Consider the following 23,395-nt stretch of genomic DNA (forward strand, 5'->3'; position numbering starts at 1 on the left):
GGACTCTTCAGATGCCCCTTATCTGGGAGGCCTAGTGATGGGTACTGATAGTTTTATTCTAGTAAATATCATTGCAATGACTTGATCCTCCAACAATAAAAGGATTCACATTAAGGAATATTCATCCTCTGAATACACATTAGATACAATCAAACCAAAGTGTGGAAAATAGAGATTTAAAGAGAAAAATATATATAAATTTTGCCAAACGTACTTTAGATGACAGTGGTCATTTACATTAACTTGACTGACAAATGAGAGGAGAGACCAGAAGCCAACTCATATAATCCCCGATGGGCAAACATCTCAGTCTATCTCCTTCTCTATTTCCTGAGATTGGTCATGAGCTGAAGAAATATTTATCTATTTGCCAGATGGAGTTCTATATGGCAAATTCACCAGTGGGTGGCTAGTCAACTTGTCCATTACATTAGATTCTATTAAATTTATAATGCAAAGGGTGTAGTAACAGTCACTTTTAAAACCCATCTTCACTTTTTCAAGATGGAAAAGGTAGAACACAGAAATGTACAACTGAACATCTATACAAAATGCACAATTAATTGCATTTGTACAAAACAAGTATTTCTAATGTTGCCTGCAAGCTTTCTGCAATAGCATCATCTGGGGTACTTATTAAAATTTTTAGATTCCTGAGATCCATCCTCAATCCTCTGTAACAGAATTTTGGTAAATGGGGCCCAAGAATCCACATTTTAATGAATTCCCCAGTTGACCACTATGAATCAGTGCTCTGGATAATATCAATGTATCTTGTTATTTTCCTTTCAACCTTGCAGCGTTAAAAAAAATTTGTACATTTTTATATCTTTCAAAAATAATATCAGGGGCTTCCCCGGTGGCACAGTGGTTGAGAATCTGCCTGCCAATGCAGGGGACACAGGTTCGAGCCCTGGTCTGGGAAGATCCCACATGCCGCACAGTGTTTGGCCCATGAGGCACAATTACTGAGCCTGCGCGTCTGAAGCCTGTGCTCCGCAACAAGAGAGGCCGCGATAGTGAGAGGCCCGCGTACCGCGATGAAGAGTGGCCCCCGCTCGCCACAACTAGAGAAAGCCCTCGCACAGAAACGAAGACCCAACACAGCCATAAATAAATAAAATTAAAAAAAAAAAAGATCTCAATCTACTTACAGATATTTCACTTAAAAAAATAATAATAATATCAAGTGTAAGAAATGATAATGCATTAAAACTTTCATAGGATCCCTAATGCATTATATGATTTTATTTCCATGAAGCATGTATATATACTTCTATTTAAGAGCTTGCACTGGGACTTCCCTGGTCCAGTGGCTAAGGCTCTGCGCTCCCAAAGCAGAGGGCCCAGGTTCAATCCCTGGTTAGGGAACCTAGATCCGGCGTGCCACAACTAAGACCTGACGCAGCCAAATAAATTAATTAATTTAAAAGAAAAAAAAGAGCTTGCATTGGCCTCACCACCAACTACTTTTTAAACTATGTTTATAATCATGAACCTGTCTGACAAGTGAACACAGCTTAAATATAATTAGCATAATTTTGGCAAGAACATCTGTTTCCTTCACTACTTGTATTTTCATAGGCTTTACGTTAAGCAATTTTAAGTAGGTTTTGCGCACACCGGTAGCAAAAGAAACAAAAATAATCTGAAAACTGAGTTATTTTGTTGGGTGAGTTTAAAATCTTCAGGGATTTAAAATAAGCCAATTTTGATTGGTTTCAAAAAGCAACACACTCGTCTACAAATGATGGCCAATCAACCTCAGCCTGCACCAAGTTAAACACAAACTGTGTCAACAAAAGCGGACTCTCAGGTGAAAACAATCCAAAATTATTACCCACCTACAAGACTAACTGTTTCTAAGTTACTACATTCAGATGAAAGCCGTAGGGGGGAATGTCTTTTTGTTTAGAAAAGAATGAGGGTAAAAATGTAAACCCTTACTTTTTGAAAAGAGCTGCAACCTTTCAGAAATCTATGCTTTACATGCGTTACCTAATTATATGCTGTTCAGCCTAATGGCTGCGTGAAGAGAGGCGAACAGCACAAAGGCGGCGGGAGCGGGGCAATGAATAGGGCCCCACCGTCCATGTAAATTACAAATTACAGGCCAGCCTACGTGACTCAAAACAAATATTAAGATTGACATGAGCTGCACATTCAAACAAGCGGACACCACAGAGCCACACAGGAGAAAAACCCAGGAGCCTGGTCTCTACCGATCTCCCAGAATATCAAGGCTTGAGGTTATCCCATAGGAACGGGGGCTTACGCTGAGGGACACTGAGAGAGGCAAGCTCCTGATTTTCGCTACGTGCAAGGACGTCTGAACATTGGAAACAAGGTTACCCGAGCAGATTACTCATCTTCCTCCACCTAAACTGTTACTTAGGGCCAAGGGAAGCTCATCTGACATTTCTCAAATGTCTGCAACATGTGTTTGCTCCCTTCCTCAGGCCGTCACAACTGAGGGAGAATAAAAACGTTACAGTGGAAGAGAGGTTTGTCAGAGGAAGGGCAAAGAAGGAAAAAAAAAAAAAAAAAAAAAAAAAAAAAAATATATATATATATATATATATATATACACACACGCACACATACACTCTTTTTTTCCTGAATAATCCAAACCCTAAATGCTCACTGCGTTGGGACGACGACAGATGGGACCCCATTCTCCAGGCAGTTTTCTCAAGACGAGATGGTGTTCTATAAAAAACTGTTTTGAATAAGAAGAAAGACAGAGATTCCTGAAAATCTCTGAAAATTCCTGAAAATCAACCCAGGACAGGTGCAGGCCTGAGGGTCAATGACTGATTTTGCCTCGTTTTATTTAATGTTTTGTTCCCTATCGTGTCCTCAGAGTAAGAGAATGAAAAAGAAGGTGGAGGGAGGAGAAGTGAAAGGGGGAGGGAAGAAAGAGGAGGAGGAAGAAGAGGAGAAATAATAATAATAACAGTAATAATAATTGTCATTTTAGGCCATTTATTATGTACCAGCTATCATATTAAGGACTTAACATTCACTGTCTCACTCACACATTTCTTAAATGTATGACTATAACGATTTATATCCATTAAACCAAGTTCCCTTCATGACTCTTCTATTTCAAATTTTTTCTTAATTTTAAACTAGTTATTCTCACTAATGAACATTAGAATAATCCTAGTAAGTTCCACATAGGAAACAAATGGAATTTTAATGGGCATTGCACTAAACCTACCAAACAATGTAGGGAAAAATGATATCTCAACAAGATTTCAGTCTGTTCACAGGAGAAGGTATATTTCTCCATTTCTTTAAATCTTTTATTTTAGCTTTCAGTGAAGTTTCATCCTTATCTTCTATAGGTCCTATACAGGAAAATACAATCATTAGCATATTATTATCACTTTTATACATTTATTTTGCACTCAAGATAAACTGCTTTATCTTTTTAGTAGTATGTAATATTTTCGCAAAGACTAGTTATGGTTTCTTCCACCGGAGCACCTAGAATTATTACTGTACATGCTTGATCTCTTCCTCCCGCCTTTTTTTTCCCCACTGAATTTACTTCCTTGCCCTTTTCCACATATCTGGATCATTTTCCTAAATTATTCCTTTGTAGCGGACATGTGTTAATTTTTTAAAAATCTGCCTAGCAGCATTATTTATTTGGAAACTGCCCTTCCCTCACTCCACGTGATCTAGCGGGGCCATCAAAAGCAGCCTTCCTGCCTAGTGACAGGAGTGGCCATGTGACAGGTTGTCCAATCAGATAGCCCAACCCTTGGGAAACCATGATTAAATCGAGGGCAGACACATAACCAAGCAAGGCCAGAGTCACTGATGGATCTGAGGCTGGGGGAAAAAGAACTGCTGTCCTTTCCTCTGGGATCAGGTGCTGTGAGGATGATTTAATTTTGGAAACACCAGCCTTGAGACCACCTAGACAGAGTCTGTCTGCAAGTGAAGTCATACAGAAGCAAGCAGAGCCAAGAGATGGGAAGAGAAGGAGAGTCCTCGTGACACTGTGCAGCCTCTGGAGCCAGTTATGCCTGAAGGTAGCTTGAATTTCCCAGTTACACAAACCAACAAATTCTCGTTTTTCACTTGAGCTAACATGAGATGGATTTCTGTTACTGAACCTAGAAACTCCAAATGCAGCCTCCATTTCATACGTTTTTCTGCAGTGTCAAATCTGTTCTTTATGGCCTCCAATAAAGATTTTAATTTTATCACCTGAAACTAACACAATATTGCAAATCAACTATAAACTTTTTTTTAAAGATTTTAATTCTATCAAAATCTGTCATTGAATTTCTTCCTTATCTCACCATGTTCACTTTCTCCCTCAGCTTGTATTTTCATCTCATTTCATTGTCTTTTAATCTCAGCTTATTCTCCCCTTATTATCTTTCTACTTCTGTTTCATAAGGCCACATCTTTTGCATGTATCCTACAGTCATGCCGAGTGTCCCACGTGCCAGGCGCTGTTCTAAACACTTTAAACACATTCATTTCTTAAATCCTCACCCCTCCCTTGCTGTGCTCGATTGTCTGTACTCAACTGGGCTCCATCAACACTCCCTCCCAAGGCTAGAACTAGTTATCCAGAATCCCCTTCCTTGTATCGTTAGAACTAGTTATCCAGAATCCCCTCCTTGTATCGTTCTCAGCTGGACTTGGCCAATAAGAGGAACTTTCAATTAGATATTGAAAATGGAAGTGAAATGGCTGCCTTTTTTCTTCACATACAGCCAGACACATTGAGCAAAGGATTCCCAGTGACTCTGCAGCAAGCTCTTCACGTTTAGACAACAGTGATTTGAGATTCTTCAATAGGTGAGTTAATAAACTAGAGAAAAGCAAAACCTCCACCATGATGGTCCACACAGTGAAATTCAAGCACTTGGAGATGCGAAGAGCGAGAGCTGAGGGATGGCAGGCAGGATGGAAGCCACAGACAGACACCTGTGAGGCTAAGGGCAAGGTGAGCAGACAGACCAAAAGAAATCAAATCCAACTGGCCCCGAACTCATTCATTCCCTTTGCTTCTCTGGTGAAGGTTAAAATGATTCTTGGTGAGAAGAAACTAGACAGGATAAGTATGTAGGACAGAAGTAAGCAGTGTAAACTGTATTCAGTCATAATCTCAAAAACACCAGTTCAGTCAGCCTCAAGAAATTCTTTTGTCATAAACTCTTACATTAGAGAAGCCCTACAAGTGTCATCAAGTAGTCGCATGGACTGGAAATTCTATCTTGATAAGACTTATTTCTGTTTGGGTATGCTGCATGTAAAAAACAACTGAATCATTAAATTGTAAATATTATTTTTAAAGGAAAATATAAACCTTTGAAATATAAGTAAATGCAGGATCTGACATTCATCAGAAAACAAAATTGTTTTTCAATTTTCTGAACAGTGGAGTAAAATATAGAGCTGTATCTAACAGTTTATCATTATTAGCAGTATTATCATTGTTTATAAAAGCATTTTAGAGTTGAAAAAAAAAGTTGAAAAGTTGAAAGTTGAAAAGTTGAAAAGTTTTCTTATACATGATTTAATTTTATCACCACCACAATCTTGTGAAGAAAGCAGGATAGGTATTACTAACTATTCTGCCTTAGAGATGAACAAAATACTAATATACCTATTTTAATACTAAATTCTAAAAGCGCTGTTATTTTAAGTCACATCACGGAATCACAGAGTCACAAATGTTTTTCCAGTATCATTTAACTGATTGATCCTTAAAGATTTCTCTCTGTCTGACGGAATAGAAATTCTGTCTGCTTATTAGGTTTGTTTTTTTATATTTACTGGAGTATAACTGCTTTACAATGTTGTGTTAGTTTCTGTTGCACAACAAAGTGAATCAGCTATAAGTATACATATATCCCCATATCCCCTCCCTCTTGCGTCTCCCTCCCATCCTATCCCACCCCTCTAAGTGGTCACAAAGCACCGAGCTGCTCTCCCTGTGCTATGCGGCAGCTTCCCACTAGCTATCTATTTACATTTGGTAGTGTATATATGTCAGTGCTACTCTCTCACTTCGTCCCAGCTTACCCTTCACCCCGAGTCCTCAAGTCCATTCCCTACATCTGCGTCTTTATTCCTGCCCTGCCACTAGGCTCATCAGTACCATTTTTCTAGATTCCATATATATGTGTGTTAGCATACGGTATTTGTTTTTCTCTTTCTGACTTACTTCACTCTGTATGACAGACTCTAGGTCCATCCACCTCATTACAAATAACTCAATTTCGTTCCTTTTTATGGCTGGGTAATATTCCATTGTATATATGTGCCACATCTTCTTTATCCACTCGTCTGTCGATGGACATTTAGGTTGCTTCCATGTCCTGGCTATTGTAAATAGAGCTGCAATGAACATTGTGGTACATGACTCTTTTCGAATTATGGTTTTCTCAGGGTATATGCCCAGTAGTGGGATTGCTGGGTCATATGGTAGTTCTATTTTTAGTTTTTTAAGGAACCTCCATACTGTTCTCCACAGTGGCTGTCTCAATTTACATTCGCACCAACAGTGCAGGAGGGTTCCCTTTTCTCCACACCCTCTCCAGCATTTATTGTTCGTAGATTTTTTGATGATGGCCATTCTGACCAGTGTGAGGTGATACCTCTTTGTGGTTTTGACTTGAATTTCTCTAATGATTAGTGATGTTGAGTATCTTTTCATGTGTTTGTTGGCAATCTGTATGTCTTCTTTGGAGAAATGTCTATTTAGGTCTTCTGCCCATTTTTGGATTGGGGTGTTTGTTTTTTCTGATATTGAGCTGCATGAGCTGCTTGTATATTTTGGAGATTAATCCTTCGTCAGTTGCTTCGTTTGCAAATATTTTCTCCCATTTGAGGGTTGTCTTTTCGTCTTGTTTATGGTTTCCTTTGCTGTGCAAAAGCTTTTAAGTTTCATTAGGTCCCATTTGTTTATTTTTTATTTTATTTCCATTATTCTAGGAGGTGGGTCAAAAAAGATCTGCTGTGATTTATGTCAAAGAGTGTTCTGCCTATGTTTTCCTCTAAGAGAAAAGTTTTTATTAATGTTAAGAAAGTACATATATCATTCTTGAAAAGAACATTAAGTCTCTAGTTTCCCCTGCTAGATACTTCTTTCTAATACACATTGAACTGATTACCAATATGGCATTTTGGGAAAGTTTACCACTCTAATTTCATCACAAGTCTATACAGACCACATTATTTATAAAACTTAAAATGGCAGTTTAAAATTTGTTTGACTTACTTTAGAAGTACTGGACTTCATGTCTCTGATAAGATTCATGAAAACTATTAATGTTACTGGGGTTTTCATTTCAAGCCCATCTTTAGGGGAAAGTAACAGGATAGAATATCTCCAGTTCCTCTAATTACATTAGAAAAAATTTGGCAGGGGTACATCCCTGAAGATACAAAAGAATTTAGATTGGCTCTTTTTAATCATTTTTTGACTGCAGTATCAACAAGGTAGGTAGTTAACTGGGTTCAGGAACCTTTTGAATATGCCCTTCTGACCTAAATGCTTCTTAATATAAATTTCATATTGATTTGGCCTTTTTAGAAATCTAATCTAGTTTCATTGTTTTGAATTAACTATGATATCACCCTAAACTCTTTTTTTTTTAGTATCTTTATTGGAGTATAATTGCGTTACAATGTCGTGTTAGTTTCTGCTGTACCACAAAGTGAATCAGCTATATGTATCACCCTAAACTCTTAAATCACCCTTTAAAACTGAAGGAGGACCAAACAGAACTAATATTTTATGGACTGGCTCTTCTACAGAGCCCTTTACATATCATATCTCATTTATCACTTGCAAGAGCCCTGTGAGATGGGTATCACTGCCCCAACTTTAGATGAAAAAAAAAAAAACCAGATTTGGAGACATTTGTAACTTGTCCAAGGTCATCCAGGCAACACGTGGCAAAGGAAGCATTTTAACCCTGGCCTGACTCCCAACTCCTTTTCTATCATATGTGACAGTGGAGGATATTATGAGAAATAATTTTTTCCTGTTCCATGATCATCGAATTTGGGGGTGAAAGAAGAGACTACTGCCCCCAGAATACTCTTCCCCTTGGAACTCTCAGTTATTCAGAGGTGGAAATTCAGTTGTCCAGTCAGAAAGAATCCTATCTACTGCTTATTCACATCTCCAAAGGCATAAGGGACAGTAAGGTTCTGAAATAAAAATGATTCCATTTGGCCCATTGATGATTGTTCTAATAAAAAGTTTGACCAAAAAGGAGGTAGAAATTAAAAGCTTTTAAATGTAATCACCCCAGTTTCTTGGTTCTCTAACAGATATCAGAAAGCTGACTCGATTTTGGTGGAAACATAAAAAGATAAGCAAAGATGCTGACATGCATTGTTTCTAGGTAAATCAGAGGCACATGTGACAACACATTTTATTTTAAATTAAATTAAGTCATTAATAGGCATAGTGCAAAGTGACATTCCGCATCATGAAAAGGTAACCCTATTAGTTAAATTCTCTGCAGATGAGTTTCATTTTACTGAAGTCTTCTGGGAGACACGGTTTTGTCTTTCATGGAGATGCTGCAGCCTCACCTACTGAACCAAGAGACGTACTTGCTTTCCTGTGGTTTTCAAGACCCACGTTTAAATTTAATATCTTTGGGACAACAAATGTATTATTCTAAGTGACTTGACTCTAGGGGAATATCAACTACTTCACAGGTAGAATACAAATATCATTCTCCCCTTAAATCTGAGTAAATAGTCTTAAACACTTTCTAAATCCTATTATATGTACAAACTTTGCATGTAAAGGTTGAGCCAAGCAGGCAGAGGACTGTAAGTAAATACATCCTTCTCCCATAAGTACACAGTATTGAATGGAGGAGAAAGGGGCTTTATACTCTATTCCCTCAATCCCTCAATCAAAGACTTTTTAAAAGAAAAGGCAGAGTTAAAATAATAACCTCAGCTCTATGATAAGGAACTGCCGTATTTGAATTTCATTGAATTTTAGAGTTAGAAAGGTCTCCCCAGGAGCTGTGTAATGCCAGCCATCTCCCCAGACCACCAGACCATCCTCGAAGCCACGTCATCTATGGGAGTTCAAAGTTTCTTCCGCTCCAAACAGTGGAAGCTCAGAGTCCGGTTTTTCTTTCTTGCAAATGCACTGGATCCATTGATCTGAATTCTAATGATAACCTATTTTGCCCTACATTTTAAAATTTTCATTTAAAATCTTGACCAATAACCAGTGACCTTCAAGAGGGAGGCAGCAGGGTGTAACGGAAAGAGTGGACTAGGGAGTTTGATTCTTTAGTCTCATTTTCTTCATCTGCAAAATGGGAATCAGTACACAGATTCTGCAAGAACTGGCAATGATCAAAGTCTCGGCACAGTCTCTTGTGCGCGGCAGTGCTTGCTAAGCGGTAGTTATTACGATTATGATAGTCATTCTGTAAGCAGAAGTTCTCATAAAGCCTCCTGGTAAAATGGCCTAGCTGGTAATTACAGACATGTAGCTTCTTCATCTCTTATCAATCTTAACCCATTTTAGAAAAGCACTTTTGGTATGGGCACGTGTTTATACATTTGGATTAAAATGTAAAAGCTCACTCAGCTTTTACTTAAGCATTGACCTATTGCAATTTAATATCAGATAACTGTTGCCATCCTACAAAGAGACACTGCACAGCTGGGGCTCTGGAGGCCCTGAGGCAGCAAAGCACCATTCAGTAAGAGAACTAAGTGGTGGGGCAGAGCCTGTATGAGATGACAGAGATGTTTCAGGTACTTTTCAAAGAAAGGGAGTTTTTTAACCCAATGAAGGCAAACACTTTATCTTAACTGATTCTAACCCATAAAGAGCCTGACAAACAGTTCCTACGTTCCTTCTAGAAAGCAAAGAATTCATGATAATGAGACAAATAAGCTTCCACTGAAATTTCAGGAAGAAATATTCTTCTAGGCCCCCAAGATAGTAGTGGTCATCGAGCAAACACATGAAGGTTTTGATGTACTTGTTACCTTATAGCCAAAGAATAAATGTGTTTTCTATGGGCTTGTTTCCACTCTCTTGGCTTCTGCTTCTAAGCCGGCTGTTACACATCTATTGCTTTCCTACTCCTCTTGGGTCTTAAGTGTGACAATCTGCCCCCCACATGAATTCCAGAAGAAACCACAGTGGGGTACAATCTCACTAGCATCCCAGTTCTGCAATTCTGCACTGTAAACCATGGGAGTAACGCCATCAAGTCAAGGAAGTTCTAGGAATTGCTGTTAAAAACCCAATTTCCCAGTTCTGCGAGTGCCTAACATTTTGAAGGCATTCTACAAGGTTCTAATAACAACTGACAGAATAATTCAGATGTGCTTCTGACTGAACACTGGGACATAAAAATAAAAGAAACTCTGAAGTCCTTTTTGAACAGGAATGTTGTAACATTTAAACTTCAACAACACACCCATTAGGCCTGATGTCAGTTAACTACAATTTTCCAGAAAATCATGAGGAATGGCTTGCTTACGTGACTCTGGTGCTTATTGACCTCCATGGCATGTTTGATCTCAGGCAGTTCCTTCATGTGGGCATAATCTGAGAATCCTTTGGCAGCATCGTGCTTCTGCTTGTAAGCAATCTTAAGAAAAACACAAATAATTGTTAGTTTCATTTACAGGTGTATGAAATTCCTTACTTTTTAAATTTCAGTGTTCTGTTAGGATTTCATATAGTTGAATACCACCATTAATGGTCAAATTTGCCTAAGCTTCTATAACAAAATGATATACATAATACTTTAATCTTTGTGGTTCTGTTTAGACTCCTAATTCTAACTCTTTGTCATTTATTTCAAAAGTCTTTGTCCACACGCTGAACTCCCCACTCGTATTCATCTAGCTTAAATCTCAGCTACGGTTTTGGGAAATCTTCCACATCCAAGAGGTTTTAGGGTCATAAATGTTCAAGGTTTGAAGCTTGGGAAAGAAAATGACAAAACTGGGGAAGTGGCTGGATATTTAAAAGTGAAATGTTCATTTTTTAATTGATGGTTATGATTTTATGGAGGCACAGCTATAATAGAATATAAAGCTTATTAAAAGCCCTAAACTTTGGGAGAAAATATAACAAAATTCTCACATATGTCAAGCCTTGTTCTCTGTTAGGGAAATAAGCATCATAGCAATGCCACCCATCACCACCATATTAAATCTGTCCCACACAGGGATGGAGAGAAGGCATGAGAATAATCAGAAGTACTTCAGAAGTAGAACTAACCAAACTCAACAGAGTTAGAAAGTAAAGAAGATCCATAAGACAGCAAATTATCCCCTTACTCTCAGTCTAATGCTATATTATCTTATTTATTTCCTTCACAAATTTAAATTACTCAGTTTAATTTTTGTAAAATTACTTATTTTCTGTCTTCTCTTACTAGAATATAACTGTCTAGTTCACTAAATGCTCAGAACCCAGAATAGTGCCTGACATAAACTGCAATAAATATTTGCTCAGTGAGTGAAGAAATAGGACCCCAGAAAATATTTGAAGAGATTATAGTCGAAAACTTCCCTAACATGGGACAGGAAATAGCCACCCAAGTCGAAGAAGCGCAGCAAGTCCCATACAGGATAAACCCAAGGAGAAACACGCCGAGACACATAGTAATCAAAGTGGCAAAAATTAAAGACAAAGAAAAAATTACTGAAAGCAGCAAGGGAAAAACAACAAATAACATACAAGGGAACTCCCATAAGGTTAACAGCTGATTTCTCAGCAGAAGCTCTGCAAGCCAGAAGGGAGTGGCATGATATACTTAAAGTGATGAAAAGGAAGAACCTACAACCAAGATTACTCTACCTGGCAAGGATCTCATTCAGATCCGATGGAGAAATCAAAAGCTTTACAGACAAGCAAAAGCAAAGAGAATTCACCACCACCAAACCAGCTCTACAACAAATGCTAAAGGAACTTCTCTAAGTGGGAAACACAAGAGAAGAAAAAGGACCTACAAAAACAAACCCAAAACAATTAAGAAAATGATCATAGGAACATACATATTGATAATTACCTTAAACGTGAATGGATTAAATGCTCCAACCAAAAGACACAGGCTTGCTGAATGGATACAAAAACAAGACTCATCTATATGCTGTCTACAAGAGACCCACTTCAGACCTAGGGACACATACAGACTGAAAGTGAGGGGATGGAAAAAGATATTCCATGCAAATGAAAATCAAAAGAAAGCTGGAGTAGCTATACTCATATCAGACAAAATAGACTTTAAAATAAAAAATGTTACAAGAGACAAGGAAGGACACTACATAGTGATCAAGGGATCAATCCAAGAAGAAGATATAACAATTATAAATATATATGCACCCAACATAGGAGCACCTCAATACATAAGGCAAATGCTAACAGCTATAAAAGAGGAAGTCGACAGTAACACAATAATAGTGGGGGACTTTAACACCTCACTTACACCAATGGACAGATCATCCAAAATGAAAATAAATAAGGAAACAGAAGCTTTAAATGACACAAGAGACCAGATAGATTTAATTGATATTTATAGGACATTCCATCCAAAAACTGCAGATTACACTTTCTTCTCAAGTGCGCATGGAACATTCTCCAGGATAGATCACATCTTGGGTCACAAATCAAGCCTCAGTAAATTTAAGAAAACTGAAATCATATCAAGCATCTTTTCTGACCAGAACGCTATGAGATTAGAAATGAATTACAGGGAAAAAAACGTAAAAAACACAAACACATGGAGGCTAAACAATATGTTACTAAATAACCAAGAGATCACTGAAGAAATCAAAGAGGAAATCAAAAAATAACTAGAGACAAATTACAATGAAAACACGATGATCCAAAACCTATGGGACGCAGCAAAAGCAGTTCTAAGAGGGAAGTTTATAGCTATACAAGCCTACCTCAAGAAACAAGAAAAATCTCAAGTAAACAATCTAACCTTACACCTAAAGGAACTAGAGAAAGAAGAACAAACAAAACCCAAAGTTAGCAGAAGGAAAGAAATCATAAAGATCAGAGCAGAAATAAATGAAATAGAAACAAAGAAAACAACAGAAAAGATCAATAAAACTAAAAGCTGGTTCTTTGAGAAGATAAACAAAATTGATAAACCATTAGACAGACTGATCAAGAAAAACAGGGAGAGGACTCAAATCAATAAAATTAGAAATGAAAAAGGAGAAGTTACAACAGACACCGCAGAAATACAAAGCATCCTAAGAGACTACTACAAGCAACTCTATGCCAATAAAATGGACAACCTGGAAGAAATGGACAAATTCTTAGAAAGGTATAACCTTCCAAGACTGAACCAGGAAGAAATAGAAAATATGAACAGACCAATCATAAGTAATGAAATTGAAACTGTGATTAAAAATCTTCCAACAGGGCTTCCCTGGTGGCGCAGTGGTTGAGAATCTGCCTGCCAATGCAGGGGACACGGGTTCGAGCCCTGGTCTGGGAAGATCCCACATGCCACGGAGCAACTGGGCCCGTGAGCCACAATTACTGAGCCTGCGCGTCTGGAGCCTGTGCTCCGCAACAAGAGAGGCCGCGATGGTGAGAGGCCCGCGCACCGCGATGAAGAGTGGTCCCCACTTGCCGCAACTGGAGAAAGCCCTCGCACAGAAACGAAGACTCAACACAGTCATAAATAAATAAATAATAAATAAATAAATAAAAGAACGTGAATTTCTAAAAAAAAAAAAAAAAAAAAAAAAAAAAATCTTCCAACAAACAAAAGTCCAGGACCAGATGGCTTCACAGGTGAATTCTATCAAACATTTAGAGAAGAGCTAACACCCATCCTTCTCAAACTCTTCCAAAAAATTGCAGAGGAAGGAACACTCCCAAACTCATTCTATGAGGCCACCATCACCCTGACACCAAAACCAGACAAAGATACTACAAAAAAAGAAAATTACAGACCAATATCACTGATGAATATAGATGCAAAAATCCTCAACAAAATACTGGCAAACAGAATCCAACAACACATTAAAAGGATCATACACCATGATCAAGTGGGATTTATCCCAGGGATGCAAGGATTCTTCAATACACGCAAATCAATCAATGTGATACACCATATTAACAAATTGAAGAATAAAAACCATATGATCATCTCAATAGATGCAGAAAAAGCTTTTGACAAAATTCAACACCCATTTATGATAAAAACTCTCCAGAAAGTGGGCATAGAGGGAACCTATCGCAACATAATAAAGGCCATATACAACAAACCCACAGCAAACAACATTCTCAACGGTGAAAAACTGAAACCACTTCCTCTAAGATCAGGAACAAGACAAGGATGTCCACTCTCACCACAATTATACAACATAGTTTTGGAAGTCCTAGCCACGGCAATCAGAGAAGAAAAAGAAATAAAAGGAATACAAATTGGAAAAGAAGAAGTAAAACTGTCACTGTTTACAGATGACATGATACTATACATAGAGAATCCGAAAGATGCCACCAGAAAACTACTAGAGCTAATCAATGAATTTGGTAAAGTTGCAGGATACAAAATTAATGCACAAAAATCTCTTGCATTCCTATACACTAATGATGAAAAATCTGAAAGAGAAATTAAGGAAATACTCCCATTTACCATTGCAACAAAAAGAATAAAACACCTCGGAATAAACCTACCTAGGGAGACAAAAGACCTGTATGCAGAAAACTATAAGACACTGATGAACGAAATTAAAGATGATACCAACAGATAGAGAGATATACCATGTTCTTGGATTGGAAGAATCAATACTGTGAAAATGACTATACTACCCAAAGCAATCTACAGATGCAATGCAATCCTTATCAAATTACCAATGGCATTTTTTACAAAACTAGAACAAAAAAATCTTAAAATTTGTATGGAGACATAAAAGACCCTGAATAGCCAAAGCAGTCTTGAGGGAAAAAAAAGGAGCTGGAGGAATTAGACTCCCTGACTTCAGACTATGCTACAAAGCTACAGTAATCAAGACAATATGGTACTGGCACAAAAACAGAAACATAGATCAATGGAACAAGATAGAAGCCCAGAGATAAACCCACGCAGCTATGGTCAACTAATCTATGACAAAGGAGGCAAGGATATACAATGGAGAAAAGACAGCCTCTTCAATAAGTGGTGCTGGGAAAACTGGACAGCTACATGTAAAAGAATGAAACTAGAACACTCCCTAACACCATACACAAAAATAAACTCAAAATGGATTTGAGACCCAAATGTAAGACTGGACACTATAAAACTCTTAGAGGAAAACATAGGAAGAATACTCTTTGACATAAATCACAGCAAGATCTTTTTTGATCCACCTCCTAGAGTAATGGAAATAAAAACAAAAATAAACAGATAGGACTTAATGAAACTTCAAAGCTTTTGCACAGCAAAGGAAACCATAAACAAGATGAAAAGACAACCCTCAGAATGGGAGAAAACATTTGCAAACAGATCAACAGACAAAGGATTAATCTCCAAATATACAAGCAGCTCATGCAGTTCAATATTAAAGAAACAAACAACCCAATCCAAAAATGGGCAGAAGACCTAAATAGACATTTTTCCAAAGAAGACATACAGATGGCCAAGAAGCACATGAAAAGCTGCTCAACATCACTAATCATTAGAGAAATGCAAATCAAAACTACAATGAGGTATCACCTCACACCAGTTAGAATGGGCATCATCAGAAAATCTACAAACAACAAATACTGGAGAGGGTGTGGAGAAAAGGGAACCCTCTTGCACTGTTGGTGGGAATGTAAATTGATACAGCCACTATGGAGAGCAGTATGGAGGTTCCTTATAAAACTAAAAATAGAATTACCATATGATCCAGCAATCCCACTACTGGGCATATACCGTGAGAAAACCATAATTCAAAAAGACACATGCACCCCAATGTTCATTGCAGCACTATTTACAATAGCCAGGTCATGGAAGCAACCTAAATGCCCACCGACAGATGAATGGATGAAGAAGATATGGTACATATATACAATGGAATATTACTCAGCCATAAAAAGGAATGAAATTGGGTCATTTGTTGAGACGTGGATGGATCTAGAGACTGTCATACAGTGAAGTAAGTCAGAAAGAGAAAAACAAATATCATATATTAACGCATGTATGTGGAACCTAGAAAAATGGTACAGATGAACCGGTTTGTAGGGCAGAAGTTGAGACACAGATGTAGAGAACAAACGTATGGACACCAAGGGGGGGAAAGCCGTGGGTCGGTGGGGATGGTGGTGTGATGAATTGGGCGATTGGGATTAACGTGTATACACTGACGTGTATAAAATTGATGACCAATAAGAACCTACTGTATAAAAAAGTAAATTAAAAAAAGTATAACTAAACGGATGAGAATAAAACAAGAATAAATTAATGAATTATTTTTAAATTAATTTAAATTATATATATTAAAAGTTTAATAATAAGATATTAAATGGAACTGGAATTACTTGGCACAGAATAAAGGTAACTTAAAAAAGAAAAACTAGAACAGTGGTCACCAAGAACAAAACAAGATCTAATTTTTAATGAAAGAATACAGTTACACTTAAGGAAAAACTTTTTACCAACATGAGCTCCTTGAGAGCTGTGTCCGTATCTTACATATCTTTTAATATCCTGTGCCAGTCATACTGAATGACACAGAACAGAAACGCAATAAATGTTTAGTGAATGAATGAGTAACTGAGTTTATTAAACATTCTCACAAGCTTAAACTCTTTGTAGGCTTTAATAAGTAGAATTAACCACCCACTTAACTTAGATAATATACTTGTCTAAAGGATTAAAGTGATAATTACAAAAATAATTTTTTTAAGTAAAAGCATCCGATCCTACCAAAAAAAAGGGAAAGTCATCTAGTACAAATATCAATGTTCAAATCCCTTCTCTGGCTTCCCCCACCGAGTTTTTCTTGAAAACTTCCAGTGAAAGAGAACTCAACCTGGGTATCACAGTCTTTAAATTTTGAAGATTCTGATACAAAGTTCCTCCTTTAATGAAACTTAAGTCTATCTCCCCAGAGCTGCATCCATTTGGCCATAAGGGAAGAATCTGGTTCACAGGACCGAACTCCAAACATGGGAACACAGCTGTCAGTGGCTTCCATTCCCCGGACCTGTCTGCATAGATTAAGGTACTGAACCCCTGTACACCTAAACGCTCTCCAAAGTACAATTCCAACTTTTCCTCCTCTTTCTTAAGGTGTCCACGATATCCCAGATATGGCCTGACCTATCCTAATTAGAACTGTTCAGTTTAATCTAGGTTATCATCTCAAATGTGCTATATGCTATTAACACATCCATGGATCACACCATTTTCCTTTTGATTACTGTGTTGAGACTTCTGTCAGCTAATGCCCCTAAGTCTTGTTCACTCCTGCTCAGCCCTGTTCCCACCTCTGGTTGATTATTAGGCCTCGCATACAGCACCTCACATTATTCCAGGGATAATTCATCTTGCTAGAGTCTGTCCGTTGATTTAATCCATCAGGATATCTAATTCTGATGGACATATCTTTTACATTTTCACCAATTAATTATGTTAAACAGGAAACCCATTAAGAAACTCCATTCAGACTGAGAAAGTCCATTATCTCAGTTTCATTACATTATCTATTATAACTTGTGGGGAGGAAGGAGGAGTTTAGTGAGTGGCCAAGTCTCTTAAGCCAAGAAACAACTTCTATGAGATCTGTTATAAGGACAAAAACACTAGCACATGCCTGTCTCCTTTTTGCTGGATGCCTGGTTGATTTTGCGTTTTTGACTGTGGTACTTGTGAACTTACCAACATAACCAATGCAGCTGATCATCTTGTGCGTTATCATAGAAGTGGTGAGTCATCAAGCAAAATTTTAAAAAGCACTCTTTCTTAAAAAGGCTACGTAATTTTCTACTTGCAGCATTAAAATAGTCATTTCATTTATAGCTGCTGCGAAGCGCCACTTTAGAATTAAGATTACATCAAATTGGAGGCAGCTGAACTTTATCATATTAATTTTCGTCCTTAAAATGGCTAATGGAAAATTATGTCACACTAATAAATGTTCTGATAAATTTGATTTCTTAGGATTTGTCATTATTGTGTGGCATTTCCCTAGATTAATACTGTTTTCTTCCAACCTTGTGAATTAAGGTTGCTATGGCACTAGATGCCTAACTAGTGGAAGATACCTGCAGTAGTCTTATATAAATTATACGTAAATATGTTTATGCAAATAATACACATATTTATGTTATATATTTCATCTTATATGTTTATATCTCATATATACATATATTTCTGATTTACAGTATATTTCATAACTACTATATAGGTAAATGTACTTTTAATCCCATAACACAGGCAGCCCTGAAGCTCCTGAAACAGGACCTTGTGGCCACTGTAGATAAAAACATAAGCTCTCATAAATCTCCTCAGTTCAGATGCCTGAGTAGCCTGTATCACTTCTGTGATAAGGGATTATTTAGTCTCTGCTTGAGACAGCCCTGGTGAGAAGGGTCACAGCACTTCATGGCACAGCCCATCCATTTCCAGAAGATTTCTTTGTGATCTTTGCTTGTAAAATTTTTTAATGAGAGTTATCTAACAAAATGGCTTCCTAAAATCTCCACATCTGTCTCTCTCTCTTTTTTTTAAGGTGTTTCTTCCTATCAGCCATTTTCTACAAGGAGTATTAACCTAGCTAACTTCACCTCATCACTCTAGTTTGAATGTAAGCATCTGAGAATGTTTGCAAATTGATTTTAAGACAATATTTTGTTCCAATGTCAAAAGTTTAGGATACTTTTTAACAGAAGTTGGAAGACAGTTAAATTTTAGTATTTGCCTAATACTAATACTCTAATTCAGGTTGCCACAAATCTGATACTATTTGGACACAGTAAAAGGTTAGTTCTATAATTATCACAGACACTATCAAATAGTCCTACTTTCTTGCCTGTCTTATTAGGCAATTGAGAATTGCAATTTTAACAATAATAAAATAGATTTATGTAAATCTAAAGAAATGTTATTACAATTACATAAATCTTTGAAATAGATCCCTTCTTCGGAATCCAGGTTTTTCCTTTCTAACAAGTTCAGGGACTTTCTAACAAGTTCAAGTTTAATTATAACACTGGGCAGTGCTGCTCCTTGAGAGCACACGTATGTCTTTCCTAGGGTGCATATTCTAACGTAAGAGATAACCTATTCTGCAAAAAAAGAGCTAGATTCCAAAATATACAATATGGATTATTTTGCATGTTAAGTTCTATGTGCACATATTTATGTACTATAGATGTGTTTATGCCATAAAAATTTGAGAAAAGTTGTGCCCTTCCAAAGCAATTAGGATGCAAATATCTGAAAATCTTACCTTCCCAAGTATAAAAATAAGAAAAGATTGTTTCTTTTCTTTATCGCATAATTGTTGCTTATTATTATTACTATTGTATAAATGTTGTCAAATATCAAGTGTTGTAATTGCTTGCTTTATACAGTAGTCCATGTGATCAGCAAGTGGCTGGGTTACAAGGTGTTGGCAGGAAAAAAAGGGGGCATATTAGTCATGGTCAGCCATGCAGAACCCTGACATATATTTTTAGCCTCATGTGCACAGCTGAGATTAGCTTACTGCCAAGCTGGGTACATAGTGGACATTTAAGTTTGTGATAATGAAGTACTTAAAGATATTCTGCAAAGGATAACTATACTTGGTATTGCTCAAGAGTCATCTATTTTCAGACTATTTTAAAATTATCTAGGTATCCTCTACTTAAAAGTAAAAAGATTCTGAAAAAAGAAGTAACTTGTTTAATAAGAAAAAGAGGGATAGAAATAGTAAAAAGAGGTGGTAAGGGGTATAGTTGAGAACCCAGACTCTGGAGCCAATCTATCCATGTTCATGTGCTGGGTCTGCCATGTATTAGCTGTGTGACCTTGGGCAAGTTACCTAACCTCTCTGTGCTTCAGTTTCTACATCTCCAAAATGAGGATATCTCATGCAGCTGTGAGGATTAAATGACATAAATATATGTGAAATGCATAGAACAGTACCTGACACATAGTAAGCATTTCTTTGTATTTATTATTATTAACCAAAGATGTAGCATGAAAAATATAAACTATGTAAAAGGAAACATCTCCTTAGAAAGGAAATCAATAAATTGAACAAAAATCCATTTTACAAGTATTTACTAAATCCTCCCTGTGTTCCAGGGCCTGTTCTAAGTACAGAGGTGGAGCAGGGAACAAGACAGATAAGGTCCCTGCTCTCTTAGGGATTAATAAAGTAACCAAAAAAAAAAAAAAAAATCAGATCGTGCTATGAAGAAAACAAAGCAATAATAGGAGTGAGAAAGAGGCAAAATATTCTGCTTTGAAATTCTGTTTTAAGAAACACAATAGATTAAATGCATTAAGGATTCCTTCTGTGTTGATGTACTATAAAGGGAAAATTACTCCTAAACTCTTGTGGATTCAAAATGAGTTTACATGATGACAGTTCTTAAGTTCATCTGCAACTTGCAATCACTAAAACGGCCATTTCCGCCTGGTGGAGGCTCTTTTTTGGTAGCCTGAGATAGTCTACCAAGTGAAAAACACCATCCACGGAAAAGAAATTCAGGAACCACTTGTCTAATTGATGGAGCACAGATCTGTGGATCCTGAATTTAACCATTAATTCTTTATGCAACTTTTAATAAGCTACTGGAATGTTCTCCACCTAAAGATCATAGTTAAAGACTAGTTTAATATTTGCTATAAGATTGTAATCTAAGTAAACTGTCTAAATAAGATTCAAATTTGCTCTATTAGCAGTGGTGAATGGGACGAGGAAAAACAGCGTCATGTAACTGACATACTGGCAGGTCCTTGTCATTATCTGTGATTCCACCAGCGACAGCTGACAGCACACGCATCAGTCGCTTCCAACTTCTCACTCCGTATTTAATATCTAAGACAAACAACTCTTTTTAAAATGCTAAACAATTGGTACTAGGTATATGTTTGGTCTACATAATTGTATAATAATTCAGGAAAACCACACCTCACTCTGTAGCTGTGTAACTTCTCTTGCAAAGACACTGTCAATTGTGGCTGGCATCTGCTTATAAAGAGAATTGGAAAGGTCCGCCTTAATGGTGCCTTTGTATTTTGCCTGGGCGGGGAGAAAGAAAAGGGAAAAAATATTTCTTAGCTTTTTTTATTGTGAATATTGAAAGAGAATAAAAAAGTACTTTCTTCAGAAACAGAATCAGTTAAAAAATATAAAGTCCATTTTAATCTTAGATACTGAACCTGATGAACATATTTGAAGAAAGATAAAGAAATCCAATTTATCATGGTAAAACCTTTAAATGAAACATGCAAGAAAATAACGATTGGGAGAGGGGGGTTGAGTGATGGGGGAAATGGGTGAAAGGAGTTAAGAGGTACAAAGTTCCAGTCATAAAATAAATACATGGGGACATAAGGTCCAGCATGGTGACTATAGTTAATAACACTGTACTGCACATTTGAAAGTTGCTAGGAGAGTAGATATTAAAAGTTCTCATCACAAGGGAAAAAAAAGAAATAAGATATGTGACTCTGTGTGGTGACAGATGGTAACCAGACATTGCTGTGATCCTTTCAGAATGCATACAAGTATCGAATCATGTACACTGTGCACCTGAAACTAATAAAATGTTAAATGTCAATTATACCTCGAATTAAAAATCTTAAATCAATTTGGTAAAAAATAATAATGACTATTTTTCTGTTTAAACCCATGCACATTTCTCAAAGTAAATCTATTTGTGTGTATTGACAATTTCATGTTTGATCAGCAAAGAAACATATGAGAACAATGAGACATTTAAATCGTTCCAGAAAACACAAGTCATTAGAATTTACAGTCTAGAACCTGAATGCAAAGGACAACATTCCTTTATTCAAGTCCTCTTAACTCCTTCCACCACAATGGCGGGGTGCAGGGGGTACTTTTTTGCTGTTTGTGCACCTTCCCATGTGCAATCTGCACTGTCTCTCAGTGATCTCAATCATTACTCATAAAGAGAGACACTCATTCACTATTTATTTTTGGGAACATTAAGTTCAAAGGAACATAACAGATTGCCCTCTTCCTTTTCTCTGTGCAGGAGAACTAATACCTAACACAAATAAACAAAACCGTGGTTTTCCCCACTCTGTCCACAGGTCCCTGCTGTTACTCCCACTTGGAGCTAGATTTGAGTGCTGATTTATTGAGCATATAGCCTGTGTAAGCCTTGCGTTCCCATAACTCTTTGGATTTGGGTACTTAAAATTTACCAATTTTCTTCAAAACGTTTTCATGTTGACAGAAATAATCCCGAGAATATCATGTTGATCTTTTTCCAACATAACTTACGAAACACTAGAGGTCAGTCATTTACAACACTATCTAATCATCTTCCTTTCAAGTTTATCTCTTTGAAATGATATATTCACAGAAACCAGCAGTGTCTCATCACAGAAATCACTGTTAACATTGTGCTTTATAAGACAACGTAAGTTGCAATTCTAAATGCTCTCAGAAAAAGACTCTATGATATTTCACCTGGAAAATGAATGTAGTGTATTTCTCACTCTACGGTTTCATAACAGGTATCTCTGTTGAACTGATCCTACTCAAAAATAGTTCAAATTGATTTAAAGTTACTTACCAAAGGTACCACACTTTATGGAATCTGCTGGTTTCACTTATTTTCAAAATTATATTGAATCATTTATATCTAATAAGTCTGTTAAGAAATAAAATAATGGAACTTCTAAAACTCTTTTGCCAATACTTTCTATTGAATAAAAATATCCCTTTTTAAGAGTAATTTTATGTATATAAGAAACGGTTAGAGTCAAAATAGACATATAATAAAATACATCAACCATAAATAATAAAACTTATCAGTTTACATGAGTTAATTGACATGGTGCACAGAATTATGTAATTATACAGATATTACCAACATTCAGTGGTGTTATCAAAAATATTATTGTCTAACTTTCATGCACAGACTTTTACTTACACAAATAGAAAAAGAAAATGCAAGTCATTTTGCAAGTTTTGATACCTTACCTCAGAAATAAAAGCGCCAATATGTTTTACATGTTTTAGCATAGGCGTGTCAGTCACAAATGTACACTTGTCTTTAGACTTTTTATACTCTTCTTTATAATGGATCTAAAAGAATATTTTACATAAGAAGAGAAAGAAAAACAATTTTAATGCTCCTTTTTTGAACAGAAGAATTAACTTGAGAAAATCTGTTTTCTGAAGTAAATACTCCAATGTGGAAGGATGCTCAAAACCAGCCAAA

At 36.7% G+C, this 23,395-nt stretch overlaps 1 protein-coding gene across 11 annotated transcripts in view; it reads right to left on the reverse strand.

Moving 5' to 3' along the window:
• Positions 1 to 23,395, reverse strand: part of NEBL (nebulette) — a 152,674-nt gene that overhangs the window by 79,535 nt on the left and 49,744 nt on the right. For 9 of the 11 annotated variants that reach the window (XM_082449655.1, XM_082449660.1, XM_082449653.1 and 6 more), the window contains 3 exons: positions 23,155 to 23,259; positions 21,106 to 21,216; positions 10,518 to 10,628 (listed from right to left, as the gene is read on the reverse strand). In XM_082449655.1, coding sequence (XP_082305781.1) covers positions 10,518 to 10,628; positions 21,106 to 21,216; positions 23,155 to 23,259 — 327 coding nt within the window. The remainder of the gene's footprint in view (positions 1 to 10,517; positions 10,629 to 21,105; positions 21,217 to 23,154; positions 23,260 to 23,395) is intronic. The other 2 variants (XM_082449659.1, XM_082449661.1) reach the window with 2 other exon arrangements.

The sequence above is a fragment of the Balaenoptera physalus genome (assembly GCF_965194825.1).
Source record: "Balaenoptera physalus genome assembly, chromosome: 2".
In the NCBI taxonomy this organism is placed as follows: Eukaryota; Metazoa; Chordata; class Mammalia; order Artiodactyla; family Balaenopteridae; genus Balaenoptera; species Balaenoptera physalus.